Below are 23437 nucleotides of genomic sequence, written 5' to 3' on the forward strand. Positions count from 1 at the left end.
ACGAATAAAAAATAACAAAAGGAGTAAAAAAATAGGATAGAAAATTCCACGGTTCATGCTAATTCCTTTGCGGCATTTCTCCTCGTGTCCTGTGGCAGAATTTAATTTGGATACGGCGAAAGATCTGATCTCTCGTCGGTTTTGTATGCCCTAAGTCTTTTACAATCTTTAACATTCGATGCCGGCTTAATTAATTCCATTGGTCAAAATCTCTCTTGTCTCTTGATTACGCTAAATTATAGGTTTTATGGAAAAAAAATGTTTGATTTAATTACTAGGCTTATTGTCATTGCTAGGCTACGAGGATCTAGATTTATTTCGTGATCTTATCCTTTCCAGGGTATCGACACTTTTGCAACATTCACTTCAGAAGGCGTTCCTCAAGATTAATTTTTTATTTCATTGTTTATAATTGCGATTCAGTAATGAGTGAATTGCGAAATTTCTTCACAGTATATTTACTCAATTTCTTTTATTAGTTTATTGGCCTTAATTCCTATCATTTCCTGTCCTCATTATTTTTTGCAGATGTCATGATAGAGTTACAATCTTTTTATGCTCCAAAAACTCATGAGCTATTTTTTTACCCATCAATGATTATTTTATTATTTTACAAACTTCCTTAAATTATCGTTTTCAAGCTCAATGAGCTCATTTTAAATTGAAAAAAAAAATAATTCGCTTCCTATAAATGCCTGAGATCACTTCCAATGCCTTCAGCAAGTTCACTATAGTCCCTAGAATATTTTTACTCCAAAAAATCCATCCACCAGGTACTGATTAAAACGATCAACTTAATTGAAAAGGCTTTGAAGAATAAATCTATTGAAAAGCTGGCATAATTGAAAAAGTGAATAGTAACGAGCTTGATGAAAACGAAATCTCAACTTTTTAAACTTCCATAATACACGATGGAATCCGGTGAAAAAAATTATCATGTTGTTAAGCATGTCAAGAGCCACGTGCCGTTAAACGACACGCGGTTGTAGCACACTCGATCCACAATTCTATGGTACACTGATCGTTAAATATGCATATACATATATAGATCTCGCGGCAGGACGACGCATGCGAGAGTTAACCGCGAGGGTTAACTCTATACTTAGCATAATTTTACGAATCGCACATAATCAAGAGACCCAGGTTCAGAAATACCGGCATTTGTTTCGTGTATATAACGCCCATCAATGCATTGGTGAATATTAGCATAAGATTTTGAAAATAGTAAGATACTAAATGCAGCCACGTGGCACGAGGATTCGTTGCGCAAGCGATCATGTGGAGAGGAAAAAAAGGAGATCATGGAGTGAGGAAAAATATGCATCAAAGGGTTCGCGATTCATTTCGTTTGATGCTTATACACCTATGGTTTGAATAATTTTTCATCTCGTTATAGCAGAAATTCAAAGGGGGTTGGATGTTTGTCATGAACGCGTGTCCTTGGGGAATGTGCAACGATCTCTATACTTATTTTCATTTTAAGTCGAAGGCAGTCGAACAAGTAGAGCAACAAGCGACGTTTTTTAAATTCAAATTTAAATTTCTTATAACGTGTGCTTAGGCTACACCCTAATAGTCAGACACGAGAATGAGGAAGAAAAGATGTATATACGCGAAATAGCATAAGGGGTTGCAAATTGACATAATGGATATACGAGGCGTGTGCCGTTATACTGGCCAAGTCAAGCATCACAGTTGTAACCAAAGAAATCGATTTTAAACGTCGAAAATATTCGGCTCGTGTACATCAAAAACCTAACACACACCTCGTCGTTTTCAAATTCAAATTTGCACTATCGTATGTAGATATATATTTTTCATGCTTCATCTGTACATAATATCACATAAGTGTAACTTGGAAAAAGGTTCTGGTGATATTGAAAGCTTCATCTATTTACATTTTAGACACGTTTTCCCTCCTTACATATTTGATGAGTAACCATTTCAAATTATTTTCCTCAAAATTTTTAAAATATCAATATAGCTTTTTACTTATTAAACAAACAATTAAATTAATAACTATCATTTGATCTAACTGGTGTTTGATGATTATTGAAACGTCTGCTAGAAAGAAGAATTAAAAAAAATGTTTAAGCAACCTTTCTAATTTCATTTTAATTATTGCTCATTGGACTTTCTACACTTATTGCTTAAATGTGTGTTAAAAAGAATTGCAAATGAATTATAAAATAAATTGTTAGTAAAAAAAAAGTGAAACAGAATGATTGCATTTTCTCCAATGTTAAGAGATCATTGTTAGCTGAGGGTAGTGAGGAAAAAATTTAATTACAAGCCATAAAAAAGTAGCATTTAAATAGGCCAGAATTACATAATGAATTAAAAGTGACAGGGAAGCCACATCATCATGACTTAAATACTTGTAAATTTTTTTAATGCATCCGCTGCTTAATTAAATTATTAGAATAGTAGTTAGACATGTAGCCTTGAGTTGGAATTTTTTTCTTTTTGAAAAATCAGCGAGAAATAATAGCAGCTTTTTTAGCAATAAGGTAGGTGGATGGCAGAAAAGTAGAAAACAGCTCGGGTGGCCTCTAAATGCACAAAGCCCAACCCAACAATGATTTTACAACGGTGATGCCTCAAGGAGTCTCGAGTGCGCATGAAAAATGACGATTCGCCAAGTCAAACCAACTACCGTCATTACGCCAGTTGAATATCGTGCCTCCGGCCTTCGTGGAACTTACTTAAGGATGAAACACGATGTCCCTCTACTTCTATCTCCCTCACTTTTCTCTTAGAGCTGTAATAACGTCGTGCAGCTACCAATTAACAACCACCAAGTTCCGCCTCTGGGATTCCTTAGATTCTCTTCTAAGAGAACCTACCGTGTTTCTCGTTCTATACAGTTGAGTAATTAACCACAATCATTCCTATTTTTTGTCATTTTTCCACTTAAAATATCAATAATGACTCTTCTCTTTTATAAACAAATTCACCAACATCTGCATTTTTATTTCAACATTTCTATTTAAATTCCATCACTGATGAATTAATTTATTTATCAATTATTTTCTTAGTTATAAATATTTATAATAAAATATTTGTAATTAATTAATTGATATCACTAAAGTATAAATAAATTCTTCCATCAGTTTGTCAAATTTTATTCCAGTAATTTCAGTCAGTAAAAAATAAACGTGTGTAAAAATTTTGGCAAGGATATGAGGGATAGGAAGTGTATGTGTTTTTTCTATATATAAAATGACAAATCAAAAAATAATGTTTCGATAGTATAGCTTTATTTAGACTAGAACGGAAAAATAATAATAATATAAAGATAATAATAATAATCGTTTAATAATAAGAGCAATAATAATAGCAATAATAATAATAGCAATAATAATAATGATAATCACATAAAATAATAATAATAAACTATGTACAGAAGAATAATAATAATAGAACCGACAAACATAACATTGTATTGTAGGTGTTCTCTCTGTCACAAGACTTGAGAAGATGATTTATGAATGTGTACTTATATCAGTACTTTTTAAGAAAAGTCAAGAGATTCGCTGTCACACCCTTAGCAGTTTTTTTATTTTGCAATAATTTGATAAAATCAAGGTCATGATAGTCAAAACAAAGCATAAAATGGAGGAATGAGATTTAAATTAAAATAAGTAATTAAAGAAAATAATCTTAGTTTTTAATTATCTCTAGATCCTGCTAAGAGTATGACGATTGTGTAAAGAAATTTATAAATAATTAAAGTAAAAAACAATTTTTATGACCATGTTGTAGTGATTAACTAGTGATGTTGATGGGTAAGAGATGAAAAAAATGAGAGAAAAAATTTATTTTTATAAAGTCTTTAATGTTTTCAGTAATAAATTAATTTTAAAAAAATTGTTTGTTTTTTATACTTAATAAAAAAAATACATTGTTTCTTAACAGTCGTCATCGAGGAATTAAAATAAAAAAGTATTCAATAAAACATTAATTGCATAGCTATTGGTATGTTAAAAACGAATTTTTTCTCTCAATCACACGAGAAATATTTCCATATTGTCATATAATACGTTAGAAAGTACACGCGCGCGCACATTCTCTTGTTTCCAGAATAGCCACCCCCATGGGCGTACTGGAGTCTGTTTGAACTAAGAGAAGAAGGGGGTGTACATGAACAACTGTATGTGTGATCGAGTAGGGACAAAATGGAGACCAATCGAATGAAACTAATCATGAAATAGAGATGAGAATAGGATTTGTTCTTCAACCCTTATTCTCATGACGTATTATATATAAATGTCTATAATATAATTCTATTATTATATATAACGCTAAGAGAGGTATTTACAAATGAGCGACTGAATTAAATGATACGATGATATGAAGAATAAGAAAATAAAAAAGAATAATGAGTTTAAAAGAAACATGTAATTATCTTGGAATGAATAGAAATAATGAAAAGATCTTGTGACAGTTGATATTAAAAGAGAAAATTTTGCTACTTAAAAGTAAACGACAATCTAGTCCGTTCTTATTGAATATTTCCGGTTATTATTATTGATTACTTTCTTCGCTATACTATATGTATAATAAAGTGTATGTTAAATGACGTAACACACGATTTAATGATATTTGAACGCATTTAATTGGTGGCTAAATACAGAGATCCACCCATTATCTTAATACCAATTTTATGATAATATTAATAATAATAATATTTATTATTTTATAATAATAATAATATAATAAAAATCCATTCTAATTACATTTTAATATAGTCTTTACTGTACAGCAATTTTGCAAACAAATAAATGTCTAAGCTCTACTCGGCAGCAATGAGCAAACCTTCAAAATGCGAAGGTATTTAAAGAGATTAACTCTTTTTTATTTCTTTTTAATTAAATTATTATTTATTTATTAATGTGTTTATTTATAATTTTAATCATCTAATTAATTAATTTATTTTCATATTAGTGGATTCTTTTATTTCCATGTCCAGAAACTTCCCACAATTTTTTTTTGTTCCCCAATATTATTTTCATTTGGAACTCTTTTAATATATTGCCTATAATTTTTTTTTTATAGCTCTGGATATATTATTATTCATATTCATACTACATAAAGTTATTAACTTCAATCTGCATTTTCTTTTTGCTATTAATAAACGTGCAACTATCATGGGCCTTTTTGATTATCACAGAGACCCAGCCAAATCATCGGTACTATTTATTGTATTTTCATTAACTGATTAATTCATTAATTTAACATATAAATATATATATATATATATAATTTACGATTTAACGTGCACGATCAGACGAACATTGAGACAATTAAACCATGCGCACGCTCGTAATTTTATTTCTCAGTCAACTTTCTTTTTAAGTAAAAGAAATATATTTTATTTAGTCCCTTTTTTTGTTACTTTCAATGATTTTCATTTCTTTCTCCTAGTAAGAATGATTTGTTAATTAGCACGGATGTCAACAATAGCCGTGAGAATGAATATAATTTTTAATTCCGACATAATGCAAACATAATCGTGACGATCGTGCAGAATAATCGATTATCGAGGCGTGCGCAAGGCATTTGGACGACGTTTTACGAATCTAAGAGGTCAGCCAGACACTCACCGGGGGTGGTGGTAGCCGTAGAGGCACCAGCGCTGGTTGGATGTTGCTGTTGTTGTTGAAACATTGCAGTTGGATGTAAAAACAGTGATCCATACATCATGCTTTCATCTGATTGTTGTTGCTGCTGTTGATTAGTGGTCTGATTAGCGCCTGACACGGCATTAGATCCGCTGCTGTTGGATAAGATCGGCGCACCAGGAGTAGGAGGTACTAAGCTACCCTCTTCCACTGCAACACGCACTGATTCAATGTGTCTGCGCGAAAAGACATGCTCTTGCAGTGGAGATTTTGGAGAATAGCGTACGGAGCACAGACGACATTCATCAGGACCTGTTGGTCCACGATGTGGTTGGACACTGGAACCTTCTGCTGGAAGACCAGCTGCTAATCTCGCCTTTTTCTCCTTAGCACGTGCATTCTGAAACCATACCTGCAACCGGTTCTCCATTAGCCATCAATAATCGTTTATGCAAAGATGCTGTTAATGTTCTTCACTCATTGAGCTGATGCTCACCTGGACCACGCGCTTTGGAAGTCCAATCTCTCGTCCAAGCATCTCACACTCAGCCATCGTCGGAGTTTTATAATCCGAAAATAAAGACTTCATCACTTTCACCTGGGTCGCTGACATCTGCGTTCTGTATCGCTTTCCAGCTGATTGATTCCCACTGGCAGTATTTGTGCTACTCGAGCCTCCAGTGCCCGTTGCTGGAGTTCCTATTCCACTTGGTGTTGTTGTGGTACCATGTCTCGAGCTCTGAGTACTCGAAGCAGGACTTGCAGGTCCACTTTCGTCGTCTAAGAACTCGGTTGTCTCACTAAGACTGTCATCATCACACATACTTCGCTCGGAAAGGTCTGTTAGAGGTCCACAGTCACTTCCGCTACGAAAAAGAGCTGAATTTTGATGGTGTTGTTGTTGTTGCTGTTGCTCTTCAAGAAGACTGCTTAGACCGCCTAAATTTAATTTTATTGGTCTACTGAGATCAACTGGTTTACTGAGATCTAAAGGAGATTCTCCAGCATTTCCAGAACCCTGTCCTGCCTCCTGTTTACCATTACTTGTGTGTGCTTGTAGTTCGCTGATGTATCTTTTCATGGACTCTTCGTAGTATTTTTTTAGCGAAGCCTCCATTTCACTGTTGAACGAAGGAAATAGTGGTGGGATCATGTTTGGAGTACTCGGATTTGACGGCGCTGATTCCATGGACAGCTCTTCATCTGGAATATTGTCTATATTAACCTCACCTCTAGCTACTTGATCAGCATGTTTGCTACTCAAGTGAGACTCTAGAGCAGATTTGACTTTAAATAGAGCTGGACAAAATGGACAACGTTTATTGATAACTTGACTGTGAGCACGAAACTGACCTTTACGTTCCCTTGCTCTGGTATTTTGAAACCAGACTTGAACTACACGTTTTTTTAATCCAACTTCTCTTGCAATAGTTTCCAGCATTTTTCTTGAAGGATTGGACTCGATCTGGTATTTCTGATATAAATAATCTAACTGCTCTGGAAGTATTGTCGTGCGCAGTCGCTTATCTTTTGGCTGTTCACTGTGCTCTGAATTACTCCGACTCTCACCACCAATGGCATCTTCGAAGTCTTCAAATTTTCGTTTACGATCTTGCATCATAGCGATGAGAGGATGTGGAGCATCACTGGAGACACCTCCAGAACTTGCGTTAAGTGCTTGTTGTTGAAGAATACCAAACGGAGAGTCTGGAGGGTAAGCTGGCGGAAAGAGGGACGGGTTCATGATATGTACCAGTTGATGCTCACGCCAGAGTTCAAATCGACTGAACATGAGGTTGCACTTGTCACATTGAAAATTTTCCTCTTTTACTTCAGCTTGTTGTTGTTGAGAAGATTGGGATGCTTGTTGAGATAAATTTTGTTGCTGGACATGAGGAGGAGTGGGAGTATTGAGAGGCTGTTGAAGTTGCTCGCTCAGATTAGAAACATTTGGTGGATTATTTGGCACTGCATTAGTCGTAGTTGTTGAACTGCTATTGCTATCTTCTGAACTGAGAACAGCAGCAACTTGAGCGGCTGCTGCTTGAGCTTGTGCACTTCTTTTAGCATCTTCTTCTTTGAAACAATGAGTTTTTTGATGACGAATAAGCTCGTAATATCGTTGGAACACAAGCAAACACTTTTTACACTGATAATTTAACCCTGGAGTTCTTTGAAATCGACCTGAACCATCATCATTTTCCCGACCCCCTGGAGTCACTGGCTCTGCTGCTGGTTGATTTTCGTAAACCTTACGAGCTTTTTGACGTGCATTCTGGAACCAAACGACAATTACTCGCGGACTCAAGCCTAAAAGTTTACTCAAATATTCTAGATCATCGTCTTTTGGGTAAGCATTATTTTCAAAAAATTCTTGAAGGACTTTTATTTGATAATCAGTAAATCTAGTACGATTTGCGCGCTTCCCAGAGCTAGAGCTTGAAGAATTACTGCCATTACTGTTTCCGCCAAAAGAAAAATCAGTTGGGCCACGTCCTGGGCTGATGGATCGTTGTGGGGTCAATGCCATCGCAGTTATTGGACTTGGAACGACATTTCCACCTACAGAATTAGGACTGGCAAAGTTCTGAGGAGCTAGTTTTGGAGGTAACATTGGTGTAGATGGGGTGTTTGATGTTGTTGATGGCACATGAGACGAAATATCATGATGAAGACCAGAAAATACAGAACTCATACTTAGAGCAGGAGAGTGAGGCCGTGATTGTTGGTCTCCAGAGCTTCCTGGAGAGAGGTGTTGAGTATCATCTACTTGTTGTTGCTGTGATTGCTGGAGCGATGAGTTTGATGGTTCAGGCACTTCTTGTTTAATTTCAGTTATCGTATTCATAGTATTTGTGATTGGAGTATTGCTTGCGGATACTGGTGGCGGAGTTGATTGTTTGTTTGGACTTTTATCATCGGAAGAACTGCCACCAGACGTACTAGAGTTTAAAGGAGTTACTTTAGCTTCACCAGTCTTCTCATACTCTTCTAAATTTAACGTAGTACATGGTGGATTATTAAAATTGTATGGACTATCTTTATTACGTTGACGTTCTTTGAAAAGTGTGTTTCTAAACCAGTGCTTTATTACTTTTGGTTGAAGACCACTTTGTGCTGCCATTTCCATTATTAGCTCATCGCCAGGGGAATTGTTTATGTCGAAATTCGCTCGTAAAATTTTCAGCTGTTCGTCGGTGATTCGAGTTCGTGCGCGTTTCTGCGATACTGCTGCGTTTGCCTGTGTATGAATTCAAATTTATTCAGTTATTAGCATTCAATAATTTGTTATGATAATCGTTATAAAAAATTTTATATTATTTATTATTATCAAAAATTTCTAATGAAACACGACTTTATGAAACATGAAGAATTTAACGTTTAAAAATTTAAATAAATTTAAGAATTAAATTCAATGAAAAATACTTTATGAAGAGCTTAAGTAACATTTTTTATTAGTAGAAAAGAATTTTTTACGACTAATATCAAATAAATATTTTTTAAAATTGACCAAAAGAATAAGTAAAAATATGAAAAATAGACTCACCGCCGCTGCTTGCTGTTGCTGTAAAGCGAGATGTTGTTTAGCAATAAGATCGGCTTGAGCTGTGATTGGTGGATAAGTCGCAGAAGCGCCATCATACGGTGGAGGTGGAAGCATCATAGGTACGAGCGGAGGCTGAAGATTCATGGCAGCAAGAGCAGGTACATTGAGGCCCAAAGGAAGACCCATCATTCCCATCATCAAACCAGGATATTGTTGTAGTTGTTGTTGGATTTGCGAAGCAGCCACGGCATTAAAAGCTGCTTGTATTTCTGTCATTTGGTGTGCAAGTGTCATCTGATGTTGCTGATGTTGCTGTTGTTGTGACTGTGACATATGATGTTGAGGATTAGTTGGAGCTGTTGGTGTTGTTGAGTCTGTGCTAGAGACTGGAGTATTGCTCAGCACTGGAGTCGTTATTGGTGTTGTTGAAGTAGCTTCTGGAGTACGACTGACTCTTTCTTTACTTTCTGGAGATTCTTCTTTTTCTTTATCTCTTCTCTCTTTATCAGAACTTAAATCTTGTGGCTGATTAGATGCCGGGGTTGAACTTCTAGGCGCAGTCGTCGTTGAAGAAGACGTTGCAGCTGTGACAACAACACTTTTCTTCTCATATTCACACTTAAACTGCTGAGCATATTTCTCCAAAAATTCTCTTGGTACCAGGTCACGATGCACCTCTTCACAGTGAGCTTTAAGCACCCACACACTGCTAAACTCTTTATTGCAATGCTGACAAGTACTTTTTGTCAACTCAGGAATAACTTCTTCCTCACTAGGCTCTTCAACCTCGAGATCTTCTCTTTCTTGAGCTTGTTGAGCAGCAAGAGCTTGCTTCTGTTGTTCTTGTTTCGCTTGCTCTTGCTGAGCCTGTAGCGCTGCTGCTACTTCCTCTTCCTTCTTTCTTCGTTGATGATTTTCATTAAACTGCATCACAAGATCGAACCCGAAGCTTTCAAGTAAATGTTTATACATTTGAGAAGTCTTATGTCTTGGTTGGGAAAGAATGTCCTGGGCAACTTGATTAGTTGTCTGCGAGGCAGCTTGTGCAAGTTGTTGCTGAGGACCAGGAGTAGTGGACATTGGCGGTTGAGTATTGTCAGAAGTAGAAGATGCCATTTGTTGAGAGGCAGCTAACTGTTGGAATAGCGCCAAAGGATTACTAAAAATGCAATAAAGTTGCTGATGAGTAGATAACTGATCTTGATTAACAAATAGGGCGCTGCAGCGTGGGCAAGAGAGCATATTATTGCTATTACCACTATTATTATTGTTACTATTATTACTACTATTATTATTATTGTTATTATTGTTGCTGTTGTTAGTGTTGTTGCTACTTCCAGTGTTGTTTGCATTACAGGGTGGACTTGACGGACTAGTTGCTGGTGGTGGATGTTCAATTAGAGGTTTACCTACATCTACTTGACCACTTGCAGCAAGGTCAAAAAGCTTACTAGCTCGTGTTTGATGTAGAACACTTCGCATATGTATATCTAACGTACTTCCTTGGCTGTAAGCAACCTTGCAAATGTTACATTTAAAAGGTTTCTTATCCTGATCTTGCTGGGAATCAGGAGATTCGGTGGGACTTGCCGGTGGCATGACTGAAATAAGAGTATTATTATTGCCTTGCTCTTGCATTGCTCTCTTTAATTTATGCAGATGACTAACGCTATTGTAATGCACGAGAAGAATATTTTTTTGCGTAAAACTTTCTTTGCACACGTCACACTTAAATGGTCTATTTGGATCGAGGTATTTCTCCATCGGGTAAGTCATTTTTTCACCCTTCCGATGAAGTAAAGTCTTATTATGTCCTGTGAGGTAGCTCTGACGTGTAAATGCGACTTTGCAACGATGGCACTTGAATTTACGATTTGAATCTTGATACGATTCTTCGGCCATTGGTTGACTATTCAAATAGTCTTCCCATAATCTTTGTTCTTTATGAAGGGGTGAAGAATCACTAGTATCACTTTCTTCCTCTTCATTTCTAGCTTCTTCATCAGCATTTTGTTCATTGGAAAGATTTGCTTGACGTCTCAATGCCTCTTCCGTTAATGCTTGGAGTATTGGATGAGCATGTAATAAACTGTGCTTGTTTTGAGTTAACTCTTCATCCTGTGCGTCTGCGTGAGCTGTTTCCCAATGTCGTTGTAGTGCTTGAACTGATCGAAAGGATCGCGCACAAAGTGCACATTTAGTAGCATCTCGTATTGCATGATATTGTGAATGTTGTTGTAATTTTTCAAGAGTTTTAAACGCTAAACTACACTGACCACATCGATATTTATACACATGTTTTTCACTAACAGCTAAAGTTGGCGTTGATGCAGGATGAGATTCTCTATGATGTTGTTGAAGTTCCTCCAAAGACCGACAAACTCTTCCGCAAAGCGTACACCTGGTAATCTCTTCAATTTCTTCAACACTTCGTTCACTTTCTTCGTCTTGATTTTGTTTCGTGGTGCTTGGAGATGTTGGTGTAGCCACTGGCGTCAGAGAGTTTCGAGGATTATTATTTAACCAGTGGCTTTGATCTACAAGAAGAAGAAGCCTTTGAAGCCCGTCAGAATTAACTGAGTGAATTTGCATAACGTGTTTTTCTAATGCAGCTCGTTCTTTAAAACTGTCTTGACATAAAGGACAGAGAAAGTCTTGCGCTGGCTCTTCTTTAACCATCTCCATTTTTTCATCTGAGTCTTGGGTATGAGCTATCTGAATATGGTGTTTCAATTCTTCTTTCGATGTCGGTTGATACGTGCAATAAGGACACGCGATTTCATCTGATTCGATTTCAGCCTCTTGGTCTTGTTCCTGATCGTTATCTGGCTCTTGTTTCACTTCACTTCCGCAATCACTGCCTACCTCTCGTCGATCTGCAACCCAAAAGACAACAATATACATTATCATACTATTCATTACCATTCCTTATAAATATTATTAAACAAAATTCAAACAAATATTATATAACTAATTATTATTAACTATGTACGTATTTTTATATCGTGTGAACTATTATTTATGAGAATAACAAAATGTGTTATAATGTCAATAATTATCAATTTATCACATATTCTGCATCTATAGTTAATTACTTTGTTTGCTGTCTATATAAAATTATTTCATAACACAAAACTATTCATCATTTCATAAAAGTTATTTATTACTTTTATTTAATGATTATTTTTTGCTCAACAAATCGATGAACTTTATGTAGTTACTCTCTAACTGTTATTTTATTTTTTTCTACTAATTTTTACATACATATAAATGTATGTAGAACCACCTATCATAAATAACGAACGTGGAAAAGCACGGCAAATGATAATAAACGGCAGTTTTCAATAATCGCTATACACGTTACGACAACTCCAGGGCATCGTGTCGTTAATGACGGAGTCAGAGATAACTGAGATTGTAATTTGTGATACTGATTAATCTACTGGGAATGAATAAATTTTATTACTTCTTTATTTTTTTTTTTATTTTAAAATTGTTTTCCTGTTTTAACTTTTTTTTTTTATCGTTTTTATTTTCACTTCAATTCAATAATATCTTTGTATACAAATAAAAATATATTATTTACAATAACTGTCATTTTTGTTATGTCAAATTCGTTATAATAATTTCTTCAAACATCATGCAAGGCTCGAGCCAACTGCCAATATTTAATTCTAGAGGTAAAGAAAAGAAAAAAAATAAAAATGTGTAATAAAATATCGAAGAAGGTAAGGGAGTATTAAAACTGATCAAGATCATCTTGGTTCAATTGTATTGATAACTTGTTATTCATTATAACGATTGGCACAAATGTAAAATAAAATAGTGAACATGCGTTGAAAAATGAAATGAAGAGGAAATAAACATCAGTGGATGATGAAAGGAACATATTGTCGAAATTTTCAAACGTCAGTTGTGAATAAGGCGCGTGCTCTTATTCTTTGGCCTGGTTTCCGCAGAATTTATATATATATATGACTATGTATAAATGCAATCTATATTTAATATATATTATATGAATCGGGTATAAAAAATATATGGTTCACAAAATAACACGCATGATATTGTGCGTGGTAACGGCACACGCCATCACCATATGGTGTAAAGACTAAATAACCATAATTGCAACTACAACTAATTGCGATGGTTATAATCGATGAGAGCAGAGTGAATTCATTAATTACAAGGTGGTGAATTTTCACTTTGTATTGTTATGAATTGGACGCGTTGACTTGTGGAGCGTCAGTTGTTCGCGGAAGACTTTTTTGATCATTGTGCTTGTCTTTAAATCCGGCTGATTGACCGCTACACGTGTTACTTATCATAACAATCGCGGTCACGTTATTGTAAAAGTTAATTACAGAGCGACTATAAATTTAATGTCTTTAATTTCACCCCAATAGACACACGCATATATAATACGTACAATGAAATTATGTGCATGCTCGTGTAAGTATGAGATCAAAAATAATAACAATGAAATAAAGAGAATTATAAAAAAATTGCTACTATTAGAATAAAAGAAGAATTTATGGGTAGTTATTATAATTTATTTTGATTTAATAATTTCTGTTATTTTATTCTGAGAATTATTATGAAATTATTATTATTATCAGTGGTAATAATTTAATTGTAATATTTTTTATAACAAAATTACTGCCAGTATTAACTTTGATCTCTTTTTTATTGAAAAGAGAATATTAATTAATGATAAAAATGCAATTTAAAAAATAGAAATTAAAGTTTAAATTATTCAGTCAAGGAAGAATTTTGATAAATATAAAATTATTGATAGATAATTAAAGCATTTGACTGAGAGAAAATGACTCAACTGATAATTGAACAAATAAATTATCCTCAAAGTGACGGTATCTTTACTATGATTAGAATAAGACTTTCTAAATAAATATAAATAATAATTGAACTCACCGTTGTGAATGTTTGAAGCATTAGGAGTCGTTGGAGTTGTAGGACTGGCTTGTTGAGTCGATGGTCCATCAGGATCAGCGACTACTTGAAACACATCACCAATATCAGTATGTGGTGTTTCATTACCTTGAATACCACTTCTTCGATGGAGCTGATGTAGTTGTTCCATTTGAAGATGCCTCAACGATCTGACATGTTGAAGAAGAGGTAACCGATGTTTTGCACTAAACCCACACAGAGCACAATGATAAAGTTTACCCGGAGATTGAATATTGACACTAGATTCTAGCAGATGACGAAGAAGAAGTGATGCTGCTTCGTGCCTTGGTGAAGATGCATGTAGGGCAAGCTTATGGGCACTATTCGTATAATAATCACAAGCATGGCAACGTAATTGTGCTGCACTTGTTGGTGATGCAAGATACTTGAGTTTCCACTCATTTCTTGGACCACCTTCTTTCACGTGATTGACATGGTGTAACCGTTGAAGATGTTTGTCAGTTTTACAATGTAATTGAAAGTTTGCTTTAAGATTAGTCTTATAGGAACACAGTTTACAGACAAAATTACCAGCAACAAGGGCAAGAATCTCTCCTTCACGCGTTTTCGATCGATCAGTCGCAAGGTGGTGGCCTAAGGCTTCAAGGGAATCAGTGCTGTAATTATTGCAAACACAGCAGTGATAAAGATGAGTTGGATCTGGATCTGCTGGTTCTGGAGGAGGTTCCATACTATCAGGAGACAAGCCAACATCACCACCGAGATTACTTATTGCAGTCATACTAGCCATACCACCCATAAGCTCAGGGGGAAGTTGCGGTGGTAATTGGCCGCCAGTCATCATCTGGATAAGAAGAGCTTGGTTATATGCCATATCTGCAAGCGCTGCTTCAGCATGTTGTGGCTTATCAAGACCACCAAGGTGTAATAATTGTTCTAGTTGTTGTTGCTGTTGTTGTTGTTGATGATGATGCTGCTGTTGAGCTTGTTGTTGATGATGAGATTGTAATGCTGATAACGTTTGCATGTGCTTGACATTTTGTTGGAGAACCAACATATTGTGCGTATGTTTTTCACTGGTCATGTGTATCCTGAGATTTCTCGCGACATTTGTTTCATAATTACAAACATCACAGCGAAATGTAGGTTTAGGTTTACCCTGCGTCACTGTTGGACCACTTAGATGAGGACTGTGATTTTGTTGATGATGAGGGCTCCTTGTTGGCATTGGTGACTCTTGCGATGACGAAGGATTACTCGTTCCTGATGCTCCACTGCCACCACCTTGTTGAAGTTCTTGCATATTATTTAAATGTTTATCACTCTGCATATGTATGCTGAGATTACCCTTAGTTGTCGTTGAATAATTACAAACTTCACATCTGTATGGCTTGTAACCACAAGTATAAGTTTCGCCTCGCGCTAACCTTGGATGTGGTTGACCTGCTATGCAATAAATACACGACGTTTCACTCTCTGGATGTTTTTCTTTCATATGAATTTCAAGAGTCTCTTGGTACTTGTAGTGCCAATTACACTTCGGACACTTGAGAGTTTTACACGAATTGCGGCTGTGAATTCCAGCCAATGGACCACCTGGTCCGGCAAGTCTAGAGCTTGCAAGAATAAGCTCACACTTACTACACTCAACACCACTTGGTCGTCCTTGCATATGTTCTGGACACACTCCAATAGTCGTACCGGTGAGAAAATTTGGCGGTTGTTGAGTAAGCGCCGCATAGGACGAAGGAGAACCTTTGGTTGATGATGGTGGTGGAGGTGGTGGTGATGTATAATGAACAGCATCAGGAGCTTTTGCCCATGACGCCGCACTCACTTGTCCACTGGTCCACGAATGTTGGGACTGATGATTAAAGCTTAAATTGCCAAGATGAGACGATGCCATTGTTGGTGTACTAGGAGATGGCCTTTGTTGTTGACTTTGAGGACTACTAGGGATTCCAGGTGTACTTGCTGGTGTACTCGTAGTAGTCGGCGTTTCTTGTTCATTAGCATCTTCACCTCGTTGCTGTTGTGTCTGCGACTGAGCAGGCCAATTTTGTGAACACGAAGAGCTTGTAACTGGCTCCAAAAAACTGACTAAGGGTTGTTTCCCCCGTCCCACAGCCTGAATAATAGCTGATGCAGTTGAATGTGATAACACTTGTCTCTCATCCTCCATCATCGTTAACTGATGCTCCCCTTGAGCATGAGCAACAAAGCTTTTAGCATAACCAAAACTTAGCTTACATATAAAACACATAAGAATTGGTTTAACTGGAACTGACGTTGATGGGGGTGGTGGTGGCACAGCCGATGCGCTTACTGGTTTTGTACCTTCCGCGCTTCTATAACTAATTACCCGATAGCTATGCATCACAGGTAGATCAGGATTATGCATTTGTGATGATCGTTGCGCTTGCTGTTGTTGCTGTTGCTGATAGGCTTGATGAGCATACAGCCTTGACACGTAGAAAGCGCTAGCGATTTGTGGAAAAACCAACGAGTGAGGCACAGAAACACCCCGACCATCAACGATACATCCATCAGGAAGAGATTCATCCTCACTTAATTCACTTTCTCCTTCGATGATGTAGGCCGATCCATCAGGATTATAGACAATTTTTCCGTCAAATTTCTCTACATCCCCACCAGGTGGACTTGGACTAGGACTTGGACCCTGTTTTTGCGCTGAGCCCGGTGACTGCATGTTTACGGTGGTTGTGGCTGTCGCACTGGCCGCAGATGTAGCAGTCGTATTGGTTCCAGCTGCTGAGGTGGTGGTGTTGGTGGTGGTTGTGGTATCAGCAGTAGGCGTTGGCGTTGGAATTGCATCTCGCGTACAGGGTTCTGTACCTGAAGGTGGACTAGCCGTTCGAGGATGATGGGGTTGTTGGAGGGCTGCTCCAGCCGTCGGAGGTGAACCACCACTACGGCCGCCCTCCTCCTCCGGGCTCATCTCTTGTTTCTGCTGCGTAAACGCGGAATTTTGGAAGTTAATGCCGTGCTGCTGCTGTTGTTGCTGGTGATGGGCCGCCACCAGCTGTTGATAGAGATGATGTTGCCCAAGTGCGCTCGTCGGCGACGACGAGTGCTGTTGCAGATGCGAGGGTGGAATCGTATGATGTTGAAGATGGTACTGAGGGGGATGGGGCTCACTGGAGGGCATCACCCCAAACGTGAGGCGACCGCCAGCCTCACATCACCAACGGCGCATGAGTCTACACGTACTTTTTTCGAACGCCCACTTTTTTTATCCACACACGACACTTGGGACACTTGAATTATCCCTGTTCTCCACTCTTGTTCCTCTTGTTCACCTATGGTAGAAGATTCACTAGCTACCTCTTCGTAAACCCAGGTCGTACCTGTAACATCCAAAAAAATCAATACATTAATTTTTTATTCATAAAATAAATTTTATCTATTTTTAACTTAATTTTATAAAAATATATCTACTAATTTATTATAATTCGTCAAAAAATTTTTTTCAATTCCATAAATTTCTTCAAATATTAAAAAATTAAATGAATTCATAATTCAAACTATTTACAAATTCAATAGAAAAAGATTTTTATTCAAAAATAATATCTATTAGCTTAGATCTTTCGATAATTCACAGACTAATATCTGACTGAAGATAACCCATTTTTCATACGTAAATTATATGATACCTCATTTTTTTTTTTCAACATTTGAAATATAAAGACAAGCCTGTTTCGGCATTTTTCGAAAGTATGTTGGATTTTTAATCATAAGCAAATAAAAAGAGGAAGATAAGGCTACTGAGAAAGACGAGGAAAAGCCATAAGATAGTAAAATACGCAGAATTGTAGCAAGCTGGGTATACAACACACTAGAACGCACAGTAAGGTCGAAAAGCAACGGTTGTTACTCACACAAAACCTATATATCTGAGAAGAAGTTGTCTCGATGACGAGCGGACAACACAAAGCCTGTTCTGTGTGTGCTAAGGTTATACCTGAATCGCGCATACATGTACCCAGCTGTGTTTGCGACCCATCGACCCGACTTATCTATATCGATTCTGTATCGATAGGTTCTTCCTTATTTGACCCTTGTGAGTATAAACGAGAATGAAAAAAAAATAAAAAAGAGAGTGAAAATATCTATACATGGAGCGATATACATAAGCACGGTTATAATAAGTCACCACAGCTCTCGTGAATGCTTCATAGATTTCTTTTCAGTTATGTTTCTAAAAGACGTTTTTAAAGATTTATTCAAACATATGAAAAGGTGGTAAAGTTTAGATCTTACTCCAAAATCATTGATTAATCGTGGGAAATTTAATAAATCAAAATGAAAAAAAAATTATTAACAATAAATATTCGTTGTCAATAATTGATTGTTTTATTAAAGCAAAATAAATGCTAATAAAAATAATGTGTAACAGTTTTTTTCGTCAGTTACACTGAAAGGATATTGAATGTGATATAATTGTTCCATTTCGATAATAATTTACATTTACACCATAAAGCCAACAAAAGAATCATATCCGGGTACTTGAATACATTTTAGGGGAACACAGAATCCAACGGTTTCTACCAAAACCAATCCTCCTAATAAACCAACCCAAACCATGATAAAATAGCAACAAAAAAAATTGATAAAATTAACAACATTTCGATAGAATAATTTTAAATGAAAAAAACTGATCAAAAAGCCGTTGTACCCCGGGGTGCCTTGAACGTAGCATGTTTAAATCTCGGTAAAATGAACAAATAATTGAAATGATGAGCATCATCATCAATAAAATCTACTCACTGCATCTGATTAATTTTCTCTGAATAAAAAGGTAAAAAATGATAGTTAATGTATGATGAAACATTGAACTTGAAAGTAGTAGAGTGTATGTGAAAAGAGAGAATATATTCCGTGGTATTCTCCGAAGCGAACGGTGTAAAAGTGCCGGGAGCGCCTGACCATTTTATAATTGCATCCCAATTACGTGAAATCAAGTCGAGGGATCATTTCTGAGGAGCGCGGGCTGAAGTATCCCTGGAATCTAACGGATCTGAGACTTGGATAAATAGATGTGTGAGTGTATTTCGCTTAGATCATGTACGTGTATGAGTCAAGCATCAGCATTTGTGTATATACACGTGGGGGTGTAGCGAACGCCGTGACGGCCTGAGGCTCTCTCATCTCGTAGATTCTCACTCTCTGTCTCTATTTTTCTGTATCTGTTCCTTCTCTTCCCTGTTACACTGGACGGTCATCATGCGACCATCGTTGGACCTATAATGGAATGTATATACGTGTACTGCATTATACTTGTCTCTTTTTCTCTTCTTTCATTCTCTCATACCTTCGCCACACTGGGTTTATAATTCCGCGTTACAAACTCCATAATCCAGTCACTGTGCATATATGTATATAGGTACTTCTGCTGCAATGTGCATCGCAAACCAGAAACCTTATTTATTCTATAATGCCAGCCACATTGCACGATCTTATACGGTCATTTTCCCAGATTATCACAATCACAGATATTGTTCACCATTTCTATAACAATGCAATTACTTGTTTACTGTATTCTAATTTTGGCTTATCACATTCTTACTATTTTAATAACCAACATCCTGTTCATAAATTTATTTCAACAAGCTTTTTAGTAGTTATTGGCATTTAGTTTATTTTATATTATAACTTGTATTTTAAAATTACACAATATCTATTTATTTTATTCAATGCTGATGAAAACAAAAAGATAAAAATAATTCAATAAAATAAATAAATTCTGCTTCTTTGATTGAATAATGTATTGTTAAATAATTAATTAACTCATTAATGTATTTATAAAAAATAAATTTAACATTTTTTTATTCCAATAATTTAAATTTATTGTTAAATTTAATTGTTTAATTTCAGACGTAACGAATTTTGATTTCCTTTCATTCAAAAACAAAAGGAAAAAAAAATAAGATACCCCAATTAAATGCTCCAAAATATAAAAAATTCTATTCTTTAGACAAAAAACATTTTTTCTAACTCCAGATGGTCTATTTGACCTGCTTTTTCCTATCTATTATTTCCAATAATAAATCCAATTGATAATTAAAATTAAAAATATGCTCCATTATGAGTAATTAAAATTGAATTGAATTTCTAAAGAAACTTCAAAAGACTTTTAAAGAATTTAATTATAGTTTTTTAGAAAATTTGTTCACAATTTTAAATATTCCCTGTCACGATTTTTTCCTAATAGCATCTGAGTACTTGAAAAAGGCCCTAAGTAGCTGAGGGAAAATACAAAAACACTAATTACAAAGGAAGAAAAAAGCGACAGACTATAATGATTTAAAAACTACTCAGAAAATTTCATCCTTCTTATGATTTCTTATATCCCCTCTCCCTCCCTTCTCGCGTTCATTCGACTTCTCTTCCTCTTTCTAAAAAATCTCGTTCGTCAAGTCGTCGAGAAGTTTTCGTTGAGACGAATGACGAAGCGCTTTCTTTGATGAAAAGCTGGTATAGCTCGCTGAGATTCAATACTTAAAGGTTAAATCTCAAGTTCTCTTAAAAAATTAGTGGCCTATTCGAGAACGGACTCTAGAGTCAATAATGAGAGATGGACATTTACATACAATTAATCCAAGCTGTATTATTAAAATATATTTATCCAACCCAAAAAAAATAATACGTTATAATTATAACTAATGAAAAAAAAAAAAATTAACGGAAATCATTTTGTATCAATTAGAATTCCTTCTCACTTATTTTCCCAATCGTTTTTCTTTTATATCTCCACTCTGTTGACACAAAAACCGTGACTGTCCCATGAAAGCCAACATTTGGGGGATCTAAAGCGACGGAAAACAAGGGTGACGGTGTTTTCAGTATCTTGTATGCTGTGACTGCGAGTTTAGGACGAAACATCTGCCAACCTGGCCATCACCTGGCTATCGTCTTTTTCTATTTTTCGTAATTTATCGGTTCAAAAAAAATACATAAAAAAATGCTACGGTTACACGGATGACAAAAAAAATAAGTAGCTTACTGATGATGGAAAATGAATAAAGTTAAAAAAGCAGATGAGCAAAGGATGGAATAATAATGATAAATGATAACTAGGTAGATGATTTATTACATTGCATTGTTAATTTTTAACAGAAATCAATTGATTCAATTAAATCATGGTCTTCAAAGATTGCAAGCGTTAAATTTACTGTCAATATCGAGAGGTTATTTTTAAATTCATGATACCCGTATGTACTAGAGCAGAAGTGTCTGGACAATCGTCTGATCAATCGATAAACTATAAGCCAAGACGGCGGTGTGCCTCTCGTGACGAGTAGAATGACTAGGAACTTTCGGTTGCCGTTCATTAAGCGTCTACACTATCGATTTAGTACCATAGACCCCTCAAGGATGAAGGGGGGACAACACTCGAGGTACCAACGACTCGCAACATTGCATCTACTGTTGGAAAAAAAATCTAAAAAAAATTCGAGGAGGACCACAGTAGGGTAGAGAAAAAGATAGAAAAAACAACGAGTCTTTTATCGATAATTTCGTGTCTGAAACGAAAATAAGAAATTCAGATTCGTGCGTTCAGGACTCAAGTCTTTCTCCCTAGGTAGCTAGAGGGGGGTAAAAAGGGATAGAAAGAAAATTTTATTTCTATCTTTTTTTATTCAACATCAAAGTATCTAAATAAGAAATTGTCTGGAATGGTCGTCATATTGTCGTCTTCGTCGTGGTTGTCTTTCCTTACCCAAGTGAGTTTGCGTGATGATGGACGTCAGTCTCTCACGATATCGAAATAAGAGCCAAAATAATCGATGAAACGGTGGTAGCAAATGGTGATGTGCTCTCATATTCATAATATGCATACATGTGTCACATGAAATATACGGAAAACACAAAATGTTCCATTTCGAGAGATGCGTCCGGTTTTGGTATTCTTTATTCTGGTGAAAGTTGCCGGAAAACACTCAAGGTTTCCAACAGACGGTTGACAGAGTTTTGAAGATTGCGGTGTGAATATAACGGAATTAGGGATATTTTAGGGGAGAGGTATGAGAATCAACTGTACCCGTACACTGAGGATGCGCTCTTTGTCAGTTGTCAATAACCGGAAACCAAATTGTAACTGTATTTTTTACAATATGTGCAATGATATGAGAAGAGAAGTGAGATGAAGAGGAAACAACATGTCCTCCAATATTATTCATTATTATTAAAATGAGCGAGAAGAATTATTTTTGAAGAATTCAGAGCTATAAAGGGAACAAAGTTTGATTTAACTGAAAAAAACTGTAATTACTGATTTAATAAACAAATTTTTACAATGAAAGATAATTTAATGTATTCCTTCATTCTGTCAGTATATTGCTAAAATTATTTATTATTAAATCTAAAATTAAAAACTCCAAGTAACTTTATTTTTACCTTGAAATAAATTTTTTAAAGTGAAAATGTTTTATAAAAAGTTTTTTCTAGCAATTACGAAGGTATTAGCATTATTCTGTAGGATTGAGAACAATTATTGAGCATAAAAAGAAATTTCTAATTATTAAGACTCATGAAATAAATTTTTTTGCAGAAAAAAATGTATAATCAACTTGAGTAGCAATTGACCTTTCAATATGACGTCTAATCATACTTAAAATGATATTTTTAGCTTTGCACAAAGTGATATAAAAAAGTCAAAGTTATTCAAGTCAATTATGGCCCGCACCTAAAGATGAAATAATTTTTAAAAGGACAATAACTATTTGATTTAACAAATCATACCAATGATTGAAAGAATAAATTCTGTAATTTACGAATCAAATGATTGAACGATGCTGGAAGCAAACTCTGGAGTAATTCTGATTGATCAGAAATGATCGTTGAAAATGAAGATATTATAATAATTGCTCTCAATAAATTGTATTCAAACTAAAAGACAGTTGTAGCAAAAAAAAAGACGAGTCATCTTGCAGTAAAGATTTTTTTAGCATCAAAAAATATGATATTGAAAGTAGCATTTATAGATAGTTGATAATAATTGCATTAAGAAGCGTAAAAATGTTATAAAAATGTGTAGATCATGGTGATAGAACTAATAATGATTAAGAGGTATCAACCGCATGCTTATGCTCCTTCTTGACTGTTGGATCTTTAAAGGAATCTCTTGATGATATCTAATAATCGGCGACCGCGAAAGCAAAAGAGCAGAAAATCCTCCGCCTTGCGGCGTACGTGCGTGTTGCGGGTGAGTTTCTCACGGTGCTGTGCATTCGAAGGAAATTATAAAGGAGCAGGTTAAAGCCAGGTTAGTGCGGGGGTGTTTTAGTATAGTAAGAAATGGAAAAGAAAAAAAATG

At 35.7% G+C, this 23437-nt stretch overlaps 1 protein-coding gene across 5 annotated transcripts in view; it reads right to left on the reverse strand.

Moving 5' to 3' along the window:
- zfh2 (Zn finger homeodomain 2) overlaps positions 1 to 23437 on the reverse strand; it is a 204684-nt gene that overhangs the window by 68728 nt on the left and 112519 nt on the right. For all 5 annotated transcript variants that reach the window (XM_035082035.1, XM_035082033.1, XM_035082032.1 and 2 more), the window contains 4 exons: positions 14101 to 17468; positions 9172 to 12047; positions 6121 to 8865; positions 5607 to 6036 (listed from right to left, as the gene is read on the reverse strand). In XM_035082035.1, coding sequence (XP_034937926.1) covers positions 5607 to 6036; positions 6121 to 8865; positions 9172 to 12047; positions 14101 to 17269 — 9220 coding nt within the window. In that variant the 5' untranslated portion in view covers positions 17270 to 17468. The remainder of the gene's footprint in view (positions 1 to 5606; positions 6037 to 6120; positions 8866 to 9171; positions 12048 to 14100; positions 17469 to 23437) is intronic.

Source organism: Chelonus insularis, unplaced genomic scaffold, assembly GCF_013357705.1.
Source record: "Chelonus insularis isolate UGA/USDA-ARS -01 unplaced genomic scaffold, ASM1335770v1 contig_334_pilon, whole genome shotgun sequence".
NCBI classification, from domain to species: domain Eukaryota; kingdom Metazoa; phylum Arthropoda; class Insecta; order Hymenoptera; family Braconidae; genus Chelonus; species Chelonus insularis.